This window comes from Monodelphis domestica, chromosome 5, assembly GCF_027887165.1.
Source record: "Monodelphis domestica isolate mMonDom1 chromosome 5, mMonDom1.pri, whole genome shotgun sequence".
NCBI classification, from domain to species: Eukaryota; Metazoa; Chordata; class Mammalia; order Didelphimorphia; family Didelphidae; genus Monodelphis; species Monodelphis domestica.
Window position 1 is genome coordinate 86511030 of NC_077231.1, and position 14482 is coordinate 86525511.

At 39.8% G+C, this 14482-nt stretch overlaps 1 protein-coding gene across 1 annotated transcript in view; it reads left to right on the forward strand.

The window, feature by feature from the left end:
* Positions 1–14248, forward strand: part of LOC103103873 (mucin-16-like) — a 42305-nt gene extending 28057 nt beyond the window's left edge. Inside the window, exons 7-11 of the mRNA XM_016427333.2 lie at positions 7781–7905; positions 8029–8096; positions 9183–9355; positions 10061–10099; positions 13793–14248. Of these exons, the coding sequence (XP_016282819.2) occupies positions 7781–7905; positions 8029–8096; positions 9183–9355; positions 10061–10099; positions 13793–14100 (713 nt within the window). The 3' untranslated portion in view covers positions 14101–14248. The remainder of the gene's footprint in view (positions 1–7780; positions 7906–8028; positions 8097–9182; positions 9356–10060; positions 10100–13792) is intronic.
* The last annotated feature ends 234 nt before the right edge of the window (positions 14249–14482 follow it).

Genomic DNA, 14482 nt, shown 5'->3' on the forward strand with positions numbered 1-14482 from the left:
CTGCTTTGAGATTAAAGCAACCACTTCCTGATAGGCCTTTCAAATGCATCTGAGTCCGACCTCTCCTGAAAAGGCACAGGGAGTTTCTTGTAAAGATTAGCTTGCAGAACTTTTGAAATAAGAAGTGTTTAAGAAAGAACTCCTTAGCATTCTGCAGCAGTTTCTGCCTTGTGTCTTCACTAGGCTTTTCCGCTTTTGCGTATGAATAGCAGGTAAATTTGACTTTGCTTTCCGGATGAAATTTTAACTCCTGCTTTTTCTTTTCCCAGTTGCTCCTTTTGAAATTCACTAGGCTCTAGCAACTGTTTGTTTCAGACTGAGATTTTTCAAGTTCTCAATCTCCCCTAGTGAGGGTTTCCCTGGGTCAAATGTCCTTTTTCTTCCCCTCCCCCTCAGACCACTCCTCAGGTGTTTCTTAACCTCCGGAGATCCAGGTCCCAGAGAGGAGGCCTCCGACTAGCAGACCCAGGTGGGGGAGGGAAACTGCACCTCCCTGACAGAGATAGTTTAAGAATCCCTCTCTGACCGATCGTGTGCTTCCCTCATCCTGATTCCGTCTCAGGCAGTTAAGCTCTTGAGACTTCCATTTCTCCCCCATCAAGCTACGACATTAAGAGTCGAGCAGGGTTCAGAGGGGAGACCCACCTCAAGCAGAGGAGGACTTACCGTCCTTGGCCAGAGGATCGGCAACCTTCCTGGACTTCCGGCACCCGCCTACTATTAGCCTCGTGTCCTCGAACGCGTTCTCCCATTCGCTGTGTGAAATAAAAGAGTGGAATGCCACGAGAAAGTTGGGCGCCATCTGTAGCTCTCTCTGAGGTGAGAGAAGCCACAAGGTAGGAAGATAGAGACAGGATAGAAGTTTTGATACCACGAGGGAAGTGACGGAGTCCTAGTAGAGATATGAGGTGTTCAGAATGAGTCTTTATTAATTATCAATGAGCCACAGCTAAGCTCTGATCAAAGGACCAATTCAGTAGGCTATTCCAGTCCTGAGATCCATTCCACGCAGGTCAGAGAGGTGAATAGAGAAAGATTAAAGATGGAGCTTGGCCAGAGGCCAAGCTCCTGCGAGGACAGCCATCAGGTAGCCTGAAAGAGAAGGAGCGCAGAGAGCAGAGAGCAGAGAGAGAATGAAGGCGGAGCCTGCTGGGCTAGATATAGTTTTTGATATGCAAATATACACAGTACATAGGGATGACCCTCATTGGTCAATGACAAGGCGCAGGTGTGGTTTCTCTTAACCAGGTGAGAACAAAGAAACCTGTTTTCCCGCCTAACCTGGGAGAAGCTGGGGTCAAGGGTCAGAGGCCTTCCCAGCCATGAGCACTACTGAGCATGCCCAAGACTGAGCAATCTGCACATACTGTTTTCCCCTTGCCCCTAGTTAGGAGTGGACTGCTACATTACATATGTGTGCAAGTAAATGTGAAAAGTTACTTTTGCATGGAAGTGAGATGAAATTTTTGAGTAACTGAATGTATCAATTTTTTGTGTGTGCAAGTAAGATAACATGATTTTCTTCATGAATGGGGGTAAGCTTTTTGCATTTGTACATCTTCGTGTTTACAAGTTAGGTCAACTTGTGTTTTTCCTCATGCAAGGGGGTAAACGTTATGCATAGGTTTTCAAGTCTTTGGTAAGAATAATGACATCAATTTTTTTTTCTTTCAAGGAGGTTTATCATATGGTTACTATATGTAGTTCTTGGATGGTTACTGTATGTAGAATTTGGAGATAGTTCTTTTTGTTTTGTTACTATGTCAGGCAGAGACTTTTATATCTTATATTGAGGCTTTGTGACTGCTAATCTTTCTCATGCAAGGTTTTACTTTCATATTACTGTGTTACTGTCTGTATATTTTCAGGGTTCTATCCTTTCATTATTTTAACTTGTGCAGGGCTCTCTCTACTGTATTCTGGTGGCAAGTATTCATGTGCTTTCCTGTATTTCTGGTAGGGACTGCATTTGCTTATCAATTATTTTCCTAGGGCTACTCAATTTTATGGGTGTGATGCAATTTCACATGTGAAGCATGGAACCATGGATCTCTTTGATCAACTTTTATAGCTATTGGGGTTGTCATTATGACCGTAGTAGGTCCAATCCATCTTGGTTCTATAGGAGATTCTCTATTAAAGTTCTTGACATAAACTTTATCACCTGGTTTTATCTTGGGCAATGAAAAATCTGGTGGTATTCTTTGCACAAGCAAACCCAGTTTCCTTAGTTCTTCAATCCTATGTTGTATCTGTTTTAAGTATTCATGAAGAACATATTCACCTCTTAACATGGATACAAGTAAGGTGGCTTTACTGTCCTATGATGCTAAAGAGGGCTGACCATACAGAATTTCAAAAGGTGATAGGTGCAGGTCAGTCCTAGGCCTGGTTCTAATGTTGAAGAGTGCAAGGGACAAAACATCTGCCCATTTTAAATGTGTTTCTGAACAGAGTTTACCTATTGGTGTTTTTAACTCTTTGATCGTCTGTTCGACCAGCCTGGAACTTTGGGGCCGATAAACTGAATGGTAATTGCACTTAATCCCCAAGTTCTTATAGATTTCTTGTAGAACCTGGGAAGTGAAGTGGGTCCCCTTGTCCGAGTCAATGGTATTGGGAATGCCATGTCTAGGTATAATCTCCTTCAATAGAAATTTCACTACTGTAGCAGTGTCACTTTTCTTATACGGACATGTTACAACCCATCTAGTCAGTCTATCCAATATAACCAATGCATATTTGCATCCCCTTTCCTTAGGCATGTTGATATCATCAATTTGAATACAGTGGAAAGGCATATAACTGAGTGGTCTGCCTCCCAATGCAACACTTTTGAAATGTCCTTGATTTTATCTCCTGCATGTTTCACGTGCCTTGACTAGTTCTAATGGCATTTGTAGTCATTCCTGGTGCTGTCCAATATCTCTTTATGCTATCCAAAATCCCTTGTACTCCGTAATGTCCCTTTGCATGAATTACGGTGCATAGATGTTGATACAACTTTTTAGGGAGAATAGGATTACCCCCATGAGCAATACAGATGCCTTTGATCAGTTTAGTAGCTGCTCTTTCCATGAATGTATCTCTTCTCTGTCATAGGCTTTAGTGAAATTATTCCTTTTGATCAGAGAGAAATGCAGCACATGGTGGGAACCGAACCTAACAGCATACTTTGATGTTATGTCTGCTCTTTCATTGTTGGGGATATCCTGTCCTATGGATGAGTGTGTACCTTACAATGAATTATGGCCACCTCCTTAGGAAAGTCTACAACATTAATAATACTATCTATAAGATTGCCATATGCAATTGGTTTCCCAGCTGAAGTTTTATAACCTTTGTTTTTCCATATGTATGATGACCAAAGCACAGTGGAGAAAGCGTAGTGTGAATCCAGAAATATATTAGCTTTTTTCCCCCTAGCTAATTCCAGGGCCATGAGCATAGCCTTAAGCGTGGCTCCCTGGATGCTGACATGACTTCGCAACGATACATGCCAAAGCATTTTGTCATTGTCAACAACCGCTGCCCCTGAGAATGTCTCTCCCATCACGAACATAGGAGGACCCATCTGTGTATAACTCCATTTCTGAATTGATAAGAGGTGTATCTTTCAGGCGTTCATTTGGCCTATGCATGAGTTCTACTATCTGATCACAATCATGCAATACTTCTCCACCCATTGGCAAATCAGGGACCAGAGTTGCTGGGTTCACCGGTGCACATCTATGAATTGTGATGTTATCATTGCCTAACAAAATGACTTCATACTGGGATATTCTTGCATCGGTGAATGAATATGTACTCTGTGACCGTAACAGATTTTCAATTTCGTGTGCAGAATACACCTGCAATTTACATCCCAGTACTATGTCATAGGACTTCTTGACCATTAGAGTTGTAGCTACTACACTCCTGAGGCAATGTACTATGCCCTGTACAACCGTGTCGAGGATAGAACTGTAAAATACAATAGCCCTCAGATTCAACTGAAAATACTGTGCTAACATTCCAGAAGCAATGCCTTTTGCTTCATGGATTTACAAGTGGAATTCTTCTTATAATTAGGTATTCCCAAAGCTGGAGCTGATAGAATATCTCCCTTCAACTGAGACAAAGCATGCAAATGTTCCTTATTCATTTGCAATGGTTCTTTGAAGTCTTTCTTTGTCAAATCAGTCAAGTACTTGGATATATGAGAATAACCCACTATGTACTGCCTCCAGAAACCAGCAACCCCCAGAAAAGCTCTCAGTTCTTTCTTAGTTCGAAGGATGCCTAGCTTCTGTATATCTGCTACCTTTTTATTTGAAATTTTCCTGGTGCCCCCCTCCAGGACAAATCCTAATATTCAACTATTGGTAGGACCCATTGAATCTTCTTTTTAGAAACTTTATGTCCCCTTGATAAAGTTCTATTAACAATTTCTTTCAATCTTCTAAACAAGTTTTAGGGTCAGGAGATGCTAGCAACAAATCATCCACACAGTGTATCAATTTGCTATGTTTGATCTCTTTGCAACAGTTGAGAAAATATTGAAGCCGACTCCCAACAATCTTGCACTAATCTAGGATAGCACAGCTGGGTTTGTTGCCATTGGAAAGCAAAAATATTTTGAGAATCAGGGTGCAACGGTATAGTGAAGTAAGCATTGTTCAGGTCCAACACTGTACACCTCCTAGCTTCTGCAGGTATCTGAGTTATAATATCATTTGGAGATGGTGTTACAGTATATCTCTTCCTAATGAAATTATTCACAGCCCTCAAATCATCAGAAATCTCCATGCAGGAGTGCCATCTTCATTCAGCTTATTCTTTTTAATGGCTAATATTGAGTTATTGTATTCAGATACGGTAGGTCTCAATATACCTTGCTCAAGCAAGCTATTTATAATGGGTATTATCCCTTCTCTTGCTTCTCTACTCAACTTGTATTGTGGTATCTTAGGTGGTATCCCTTCCCTGACCTCAATCCTAACAGGAGTAATTGATTTAATCAGACCCACATCATTTTGGTGTTTTGCAAACACCCCCTGTGGCATATCTGTGGGTATGTCATATTTAGAAGTCACAACTTGAATTTTTTCAGGTTCTTCCTCAAGTTGTTCTTAGTAACAACGGATAGTGCTTCAGTGAATTCTTGGGTAGATACAAAGAAATTACCCCATATTTTTCACATGGTAATGTTGCCTGCATCTTGCACAAAACATCTCGTCCTAAAGATTGGCTAGGCATGATGGAATCAACAAGAAGTTATGATCTATGGTGAGAGGACCTAGTTTAACCATAGTGCTTTTGAGCTCAGGGACCTATTGTATTTGTCCCATTGCTCCAGCTACAGAAGTCATACCCCCTATGTCGGTATCCCCTGGACTTGTCTTTAGGACAGACTTTGAAGCACCAGTATCCAAGAGAGCCTTAAGGTTTTTCTTCCCCACCTTAATCCATACCTATGGTTCTGGCCTGTTTGTAGGTAAAGAGTTTATTGCCACCGAATTAGTACTCCTGTCTTTGCTACCCTCTGCCAGCTGCATATGTAACTCAGTTAATTATTTTTGATTTGATCCATTCCCAATGAAGTCTTCAATGGTACATGAAGCTAAACCATCACAGTAGCTTTGGCTGGATATCCCTTTGCCACTTAGAATGCTGACTTCAAGCCTGCCTTTTGAATTCTTGGTGGTTATTCCAATTGATAAGAATTCCATTCCATCCTGCTTTTCAAATTTAACTGAAATGTCACCTCCACTACTTTGAATATGATAATTATTTTCAAAAGTAATTTCAGCTTCATTATCAGTTAGTTTTTACTTAACTAAATCACTCAGTACTGGATGAAAGGTACTAGCTTCTCGATTCCAATTAGATGTCATTTCTGAGGGTATATCTGCCATAAAGCTCTTGGGAGAATTAACTAAGTTAAATGGGACTTCATCTGTGAATGTTTCTAGAGCCTTGTCATATTTAGCAACAGTAAACTTTAGGGAATTGAAACTATGATTTTTGGTATTAGTCACTAACTTTTTCTTGAGTTCTTGTGACTCTTTCTTTTTCTTTTGCATAATTCAATACTATTATCTATTCTACCCTGGAAAAATTTCTTAAGGAACGATCTGATTTCCTTTACAGACTTTTCCTGTGTGGTTACTATAGGTCTTATCAAAGTCTCTCATCTCATTTGCAATTTGAGATGTTATTTCATTAATCTCTGCCTCATTTTCTTTAATCTGGCTCTGCCTTTCTCTTGCTTTATTGAAATGGCTATCATTCATAGAGCATTTTCTTATACCAATTTCACTATTTCCCAAGCTTTTTCTATTATTTTTATCTGTAGCCTCATTATTACTACTTTTTCTACCTCCAAGTGTCACCCTATGTGCCTGGCTTCATAATTCTCTCTGGGGATCTATCTTCTTTCAGTTCTTCAAATGTGGTATCATGCAAACAAAGGTGTTTTTAATAGCCTTCTGATCTAAATTCTGGTTTCTGAGTAACCACAGCCATTTCCCCCCACTTTGAAATGTGACCAGGGAGAGTCTGCTGCCACCCCCCCACCCCCGTGGCTACAAGTACTCCTGTCTGCTCGCACTCCTCCACCTTGAGATCTCCCCCACCAATTAGGGTCTCTTTCTGAATATGAGCAATGCAGCAGGAGAATTGCCTTCACTGTCAGCAAAGGGATTCCTGTAATCTCCTTCTGAGCCACTCTCTGATCCCTCAACCCCTTATTGACTGGGGATGAATGCTCCAGAAGCCTTTCCTGTTGCTTCAGTTGTGGACAAGTCATTTTGGCTTGATGGGGTCTGGCCTGGTACACTGCTTTACTTCCACCTCCACCTCTGTACACATCATCTGTCCTGCAGGTCTTCAAAGTCGTTTTGTGCGGGAAAATGATTTGTTTGACTTTTTTTGTGATATACTCCTCCAGAATTCATTTTAGGACATTGTATCAGGTCTTGGGGTGGTAATTTGATAGAGATCAGATGGGGGATGTGTATCTTCTCCACCAACTTGGTGAGACTCTGCCCTTGGCTTCTATTTTTATACATTGAATTATTGGAAATTGGAAATGAGAACCCTTATCAGAAGAATATGAAGCAAAGATTTTTTCTCTCCAGTTAGCCAATTCCCTTCTCATTTTACCTACATTGGTCTTGTTCTGGAGGAAAACCCAATTTTAAGTTAGCAACACTCTCCATCTTATCTTGTTGTCCTATCTATCCCTCATGTGCACATGAACTGTCCCTCTGTCCATTAAAATGAAAGATACAATTTTCCTGATAACTCATTTTTTTATATCACCTTTTAGGTAGCTTGCTCATATACCCATTTGAGTTTACTTTGTTATGTCAAGCAAGAATATCGGTCTATCCCTAGTTCTCCTGGACTTATTTTCAGTATTACCAGCAATTTTTGTTAAGTAATGAGTTCTTACTCTTGAAACTGGATTAACCTCCTCATTTTATGTGTGAGGAAACTAAGGCAAAAACATAGGATATGGCAGGAACATGAATTGAATCCAGGTCTTCTGACTCCCAAGTCCACAATTTTTAATACTGCCAGAAAAAAGTATAGTAGAGGTATCCTCAGTTTTCCTCTGAGGAAGGACTAGAATAGTTAGAATAGTGCCACCTAGAATAATGGTCATGATCATGATAATGGTCACCACAGTAACTAGCATTTAGAGAGATCTTTAAGGTTTACAAAGCATTTTCTCTCATTTGAATAACATTTGTAAGGCTCAGACAATTGGGTATCTTTCCCTTCTGTACAGCAGCAGGGAGATACAACTGGAAGACCTTCATCCTTAACTTCACCATCACCAACATGTTTTATACAACCAAGATGGCTCAAAGGGATTCCAGCACATTCCGTCTTCCTGAATGTTTCCTGCAGCGCATGGTGAGACTCTTCCCCTCCACACCCCTCTTCCTCCTTGCATCCATGCTTCCTTCCTCATCCCTGGGTATACAGACTTCCTCTAGCCAGGTACTCAGAAGTTCCCTTCTCTCTTTTTGTTTCCAGTTCAAGGTATTGTTTGAAAGAAGCAGCCTTGGCTCTCAGTATTGTGGATGCAATGTGATCTTGCTGAGGTGAGAATCTTGAAAGCCATGAGCTCAAATAGCAGGGACCATAACATTCCCATTTGACAAAGATCACACACAGGCTGCTGCTGCTTCCCAATAGCAATTCCTTCTTTCACAAGCTGTAATGGATTCACCACCACCATCACCCCCACCTCTCCCAACCAACAAGCCATTAGAAATATTGTGGGCACCTTCTACCTTTTCCCTGGTGGAGAAAAACTTCTTTTTCCACAAGTCTTCCAAAGACAAGGTTGTAAGTTTAATCACTTGAACTTTATAACTCCATGTGAAAGAAATAACATAGGAGGCACCAGAGTGCTTAGAAAATAATTGATTAGAACATATCAACATTCACTGTCTCTAGAATCATAGGATTATAGAATGGAAGCTTAAAGAGATAGTAGAGGCCATATGGACCACTCTTCATTTACAGATGAAAAAATGAAGAGCCAAGGACATTCCAGTGACTTTTCCAAGATCAAAGATACTGTCAGATCCAGAATTTGAACACAGGCCATTTGATTTTAAATCCAGTGGTCTTTGTAGTACTCTAAAGAAACTACTGAAAATAATCTGATCCCATACACACTTGTAAACATAGATGTGAGTGAATTTACACAGCACTTCCAATTTCATTGCAGCAGATCAGAGTGCTGAGCTTGAAATCAGGAACACCTTAGTTCAAATTCTCTCTGAGACTCTTAGCAGCTGCGTGACCCTCAGCAAGTCACATCATTTGTCTTAGCCTCAATTCCTTCATCTTTAAAATGATAAGGTTGGTTTTGATGCCTTCCAATGTCCTTTTCAACTCTCAAATTATAATTCTCTCCAAACCATTGTTCAAAGTGGGTCACTTCTTTCAAGAGTGTTTTCTGAATAATTAAATTTCATTAATTAAACCAAAGGTGTCAAACTCAAAAGGAAACAACATCCCTGTCCCCTGCATGTTGACTCAGAAAATTATGCATATTTATATATTTCATCATGAACACTTTAAAATTATAGAGGAACAGTACTACACTATAGTCTTGTTCAAGTGATTTTCAGGAAGGGCCATGTTTGATATCTCTTGTCTAAATCATCAATTTCTAGGTCTATGAAAAATGGGGCAGCAACAGGAGTGGAGGTTATATGTTTTTATAAGGAAGTTTTCTCTGTCCCCGTCTTGGACAAGAAGAAGATTTACCAAGAGCTGAGTCAAGAGACTAATGGAATAACAAGGCTTGGACATTATATTCTAGATAAGAAAAGCCTCTATGTGGATGGTGAGTAGCCCAAATTGGGACATACATTTTTATTTCTCTAGGTGTTTCCATTTCCAGAAAACAACCCACCTACCCCAAATTCTTCTTACCTTTTTAGACCACCCTTATTTTCATGGGTTTTTTTTTTCTATCCCTCCTGGGATGCTGGCCCTCAAAGTGGTGACAAAATATAGAGATATGGGGGTTTACTTCTAAAGATCATAAGTGGCTGGATTTTTCTTAGGATCCTTAAACAAAGATATATGCCATCAATCTCCCTTCCTCTTGATTGAGGAAGTGCCTTGAATGATAAAGTGCCATTTTACCAACCTTGTGGGCCCCAGAACATCTCTCCATTGCTTCCTTCAACGTTTGCCCAGATACCCTACTGAAACATTAATGTTTACTCTCTCTCTCCCACCCTCCCTGCTCCTCTCTCTCCTCTTCCCTCAACCATTACTTTTCTTTCTCATTTCATTTCTCCTTCATCTTTTCTCCCTTTTTTTATTCTTCTCTTTTCTCTATTTCCCCTCTCCTCTTGTCTTCACTTCCCTTCTGTCCAATTCTCTTCCATTTTGTTCCCTTCTCCTCTCCTCTCCCCTCCTTTCATCTCTGTTTCCCTGCCTTCTTTCCCTCCCTTCTTCCCTTCCCTCCCCCGAATCTCTCCTTCTCTCCTTCCCTCTGAATTTCTTCCTCCTCTTTTTCTTCTCCCCTTCCCAACTATAGGGTATAACCCTCAGATGATGCCACCCCCCTACACAAAAGGTGAGTTTTCAATTTATTAATTTCTCTATATTTTGACCTTTTTTTGGAAGGAGGGGAATAGGGAAGAGGGGAAATGGGTTTGGGGGGTTCAGAATGAAGTGTACTGTTACAAATGGCCAATGTAGAGCCCTTCTTTACTCATATATCTATGGGGGTTATTTTGCTACTCAAAACATATACAAATTGTTCAAAAGGGTAAAAATTAATCCAATAGGACGTGGATAGCAGGTTACCCCTATCCCCTTCTCATTCAATATTTAGTCAAACCTTGTGGTCTTTGTAACCCTGGTACAAAGAAGGCATCTCCAAGGATTTCAGGGAGACTTGTGCCCGTCCTCTATGATCTTCATTCAGTAATATTGGCCAATGGTTTTCTTTTTTTTTTTTTAATTTAATTTAATTTTTTTGTTGTTGCAATACTCACTTTGTTTCCCTCCCTCCCCTCCAACCACCCTTTTCCAGCAGCCAAATTGCAATTTCATTCGGTATTAATTGTGTCCTTGATCAGAACCTATTTCCATGTTTTTGTTTGCATTAGGATGTTCATTTAGATTCTACATCCCCAACCATATCCCTTCGACCCATGTATTTAAAGCAGTTCTTTTTCTTTCGTGTTTTTACTCCCACAGTGTTTCCTCTGAATCTGGATACTGGTTTTCCTCGTAGGTTCCTCAGAGTTGCTCAGGGTCATTGCATTGACACTAATGGAGTAGTCCATTACGTTTGATTGTACCACAGTGTCAGGCTCTGTGTATAATATTTTCCTGTTTCGGCTCCTCTCATTCTGCTTCAATTCCTGGAGGTTGTTCCAGTCCCCATGGAATTCTTCAACTTTATTGTTATTCCTTTGAGCACAATAGTATTCCATCACCAACATATGCCATAATTTGTTCAGTCATTCCCCAATTGAAGGGCATCATCTCATTTTCCAATTTTTTGCCACCACAACGAGCCCAGCTATGAATATTTTTGTATATGTATTTTTCCTTATTATCTCTTTGGGGTACAAAGCCAGCAGTGCTATGGCTGGATCAAAGGGCAGAAAGTGCCCTTTGTGGGCATAGTTCCAAATTTCCCTCCAGAATGGTTGGATCAATTCACAACTTCACCAGCAATGCATTAATGTCCAGTCTTTGCCAACACCTCTTCCGGCTGTCATGTTAACCAATCTGCTAGGCGTGAGGTGATATCTTAGAGTTGTTTTGATTTGCATTTCTCTGATTATTAGAGATTTAAAGCACTTTTTCATATGCTTATTAATAGTTTTGATTTCCTTAACTGAAAATTGCCTATTTATATCCCTTGCCCATTTATCAATTGGAGAATGGCTTGCTTTTTTGTATGATTGGTTTAGCTCTTTATAAATTTGTGTAATTAGACAAACACAGGAAGTATATGAACACAACTACAAAACACTTTCCACAAAGTTAAAACTAGATCTAAACAATTGGAAAAACATTGATTGCTCATGGGTGGGATGAACTAACATAATAAAAATGACAATCCAACCCAAATTAATTTGGCACTTATGGCACTTATTTAGTGCCATACCCATTGAACTACCAAAAAACTTCTTTACTGAATTAGAAAAAACAACAACTAATTTCATTTGGAAGAACAAAAGATGCAGGGAAATCATGAAAAGAAAATTCAAAGGAAGGAGAACTTGCAGTCCCAGATCTCAAACTATACTATAAAACAGTGGTTATAAAAACAATTTGGTACTGACTAAGAGACCGAAAGGGGATCAGTGGAATAGACTTGGCGTAAATGATCTCATCAAGACAGTTTATAACAAACCCAAAGACCCCTGCTTTTGGGACAAAAATCCACTATTTGATAAAAACTGCTGGGAAAATTGGGAGAGTGTGGGAGAGATTAGGTTTGGATCAACACCTCATATTCAAAATGGGTGAATGACTTGAACATTAAGAAGGAAACTATAAGTAAATTAGGTGAACACAGAATAGTATACATGTCAGACCTTTGGGAAGGGAAAGACTTTAAAACCAAGCAAGACTTAGAAAGAGTCACAAAATATAAAATAAATAATTTTGACTACATCAAATTAAAAAGGTTTTGTACAAACAAAACCACTGTAACTAAAATCAGAAGGGAAGCAACAAATTGGGAAACAATCTTCATAAAAACCTCTGACAAAGGTTTAATTACTCAAATTTACAAAGAGCTAAATCAATTGTACAAAAAATCAAGCCATTCTCCAACTGATAAATGGGCAAGGGACATGAACAGGCAGTTCTCAGCCAAAGAAATCAAAAGTATTAATAAACACATGAAAAAGTGTTCTACATCTCTTATAATCAGAGAGATGCAAATCAAAACAACTCTGAGGTATCATCACACACCTAGCAGATTGACTCACATAACAGCTATGGAAAGTAATGAATGCTGGAGGGTATGTGGCAAAGTAGGGGCATGAATTCATTGCTGGTGGAGTTGTGAATTGATCCAACCATTCTGGAGGGCAATTTGGAACTATGCCCAAAGGGCGATAAAAGTCTGTCTGCCCTTGGATCCAGCCATGGCACTGCTGGGTTTGTACCCCAAAGAGATAATAAGGAAAAAGGCTTGTACAAGAATATTCATAGCAGCGCTCTTTGTGGTGGCCAAAATTGGAAAATGAGGCGATGCCCTTCAATTGGGGAATGGCTGAACAATTTGTGGTATATGTTGGTGATGGAATGCTATTGTGCTAAAAGGAATAATAAAGTGGAGGAATTCCATGGGGACTGGAACAACCTCCAGGAAGTGATGCAGAGCAAAAGGAGCAGAACCAGGAAAACATTGTACACAGAGACTGATACACTGTGGTACCATCAAAGGTAATGGACTTCTCCATTAGTGTCAATGCAATGTCCCTGAACAATCTGCAGGGATCTAAAAAACTCTACCCACAAGCAGAGGATAAACTGTGGGAGTAAAAACACCGATGAAAAGCAACTGCTTGACTATAGTGGTGGAGGGGATATGACTGATGAGAGACTCTAAATGAACACTCTAAAGTAAATACCAACAACATGGAAATGGGTTTGAATCAAGAACACATGTGATACCCAGTGGAATCACGCGTGGGCTATGGGAGTGGTGGTGGGAGGGATGGGGAGGGAAGAAAAGAAAACGTTCTTTGTTTCCAATGAATAATGTTTGGAAATAACCAAATAAAATGATGTTAAATAAAAATAAAAAATAACTTTGTGTAATTAGACCTTTGTCAGAGGTTTTTGTAATGAAGATTGTTTCCCAGTTTGTTGCTTCCCTTCTAATTTTGGTTGCATTAGCTTTGTTTGCATAAAAACTTTAATTTGATGTAATCAAAATGATTGATTTTACATTTTGTGATTTTTTCTAGCTCTTGCTTGGTTTTAAAATTCTTTCCTTTCCCAATGTTCTGAGAAGTATACTACTCTGTCTTCACCTAATTTGCTTATAGTTTCCTTCTTTACATTCAGGTCATTCACCCATTCTGAGTTTATCTTGGTGTAGGGTGTGAGATGTTGATCCAAACCTAATCTCTCCCATACTGTCTTCCAATTTGCCCAGTAGTTTTTATCAAATAGTGTGTTTTGGTCCCCAAAACTGGGATCTTTGGGCTTATCATAGATTGTTTTGCTGAGGTCATTTTCCCCTACTCTATTCCACTGATCCTCCTTTCTGTCTTTATATCCTTTCTAGAATCAGTCTACCACCATGGGTCCAGAAGATGGAGGAAAGTCTACCGAATGAATGGCCATCTGTTTCAATCCAAACGTTTTAACAGAAGAGCCTACTGTGCCCAGTGCAGTGAAAGGATATGGTGTCTCGGAAGGCAAGGCTACAAGTGTATCAAGTGCAAATTACTGGTCCATAAAGGTTGTCATATTTTTGTACCACGGACCTGCAAAAGGCATATGGATTTGATGATGCCATCCCAAGAAACTCAAGTAGAGGATAAAAATGATAAAGTTGACCTTCCCTCCGAAGAAAATGATGGACTCGCTTAAGTTCCCTCAACCTGGAAAACGACAGCCTTAAAGATGATTCTGGGGACATTAAGCCAGTTATCGATGGGATGGATGGAATTAAAATATCTCAGGGGCTCGGGCTGCATTGCCACTAATGGATAAATCCATTAACCTCAATTGTATTGTACCACACTGTGTCAGTCTCTGTGTACAATGTTCTCCTGGTTCTGCTACTTTCACTCTGCATCAGTTCCTAGAGGTCATTCCAGTTCTCTTGGAATTCCTCCAGTTTGTTATAACTTTGAGCACTATGTTATTCCATCACCAAAGTATACCAGAATTTGTTCAGTCATTCCCCAATTGAAGAGCATTACCTCATTTTACAATTTTTTGCCACCACAAAGAATGTAGCTAGGAATAT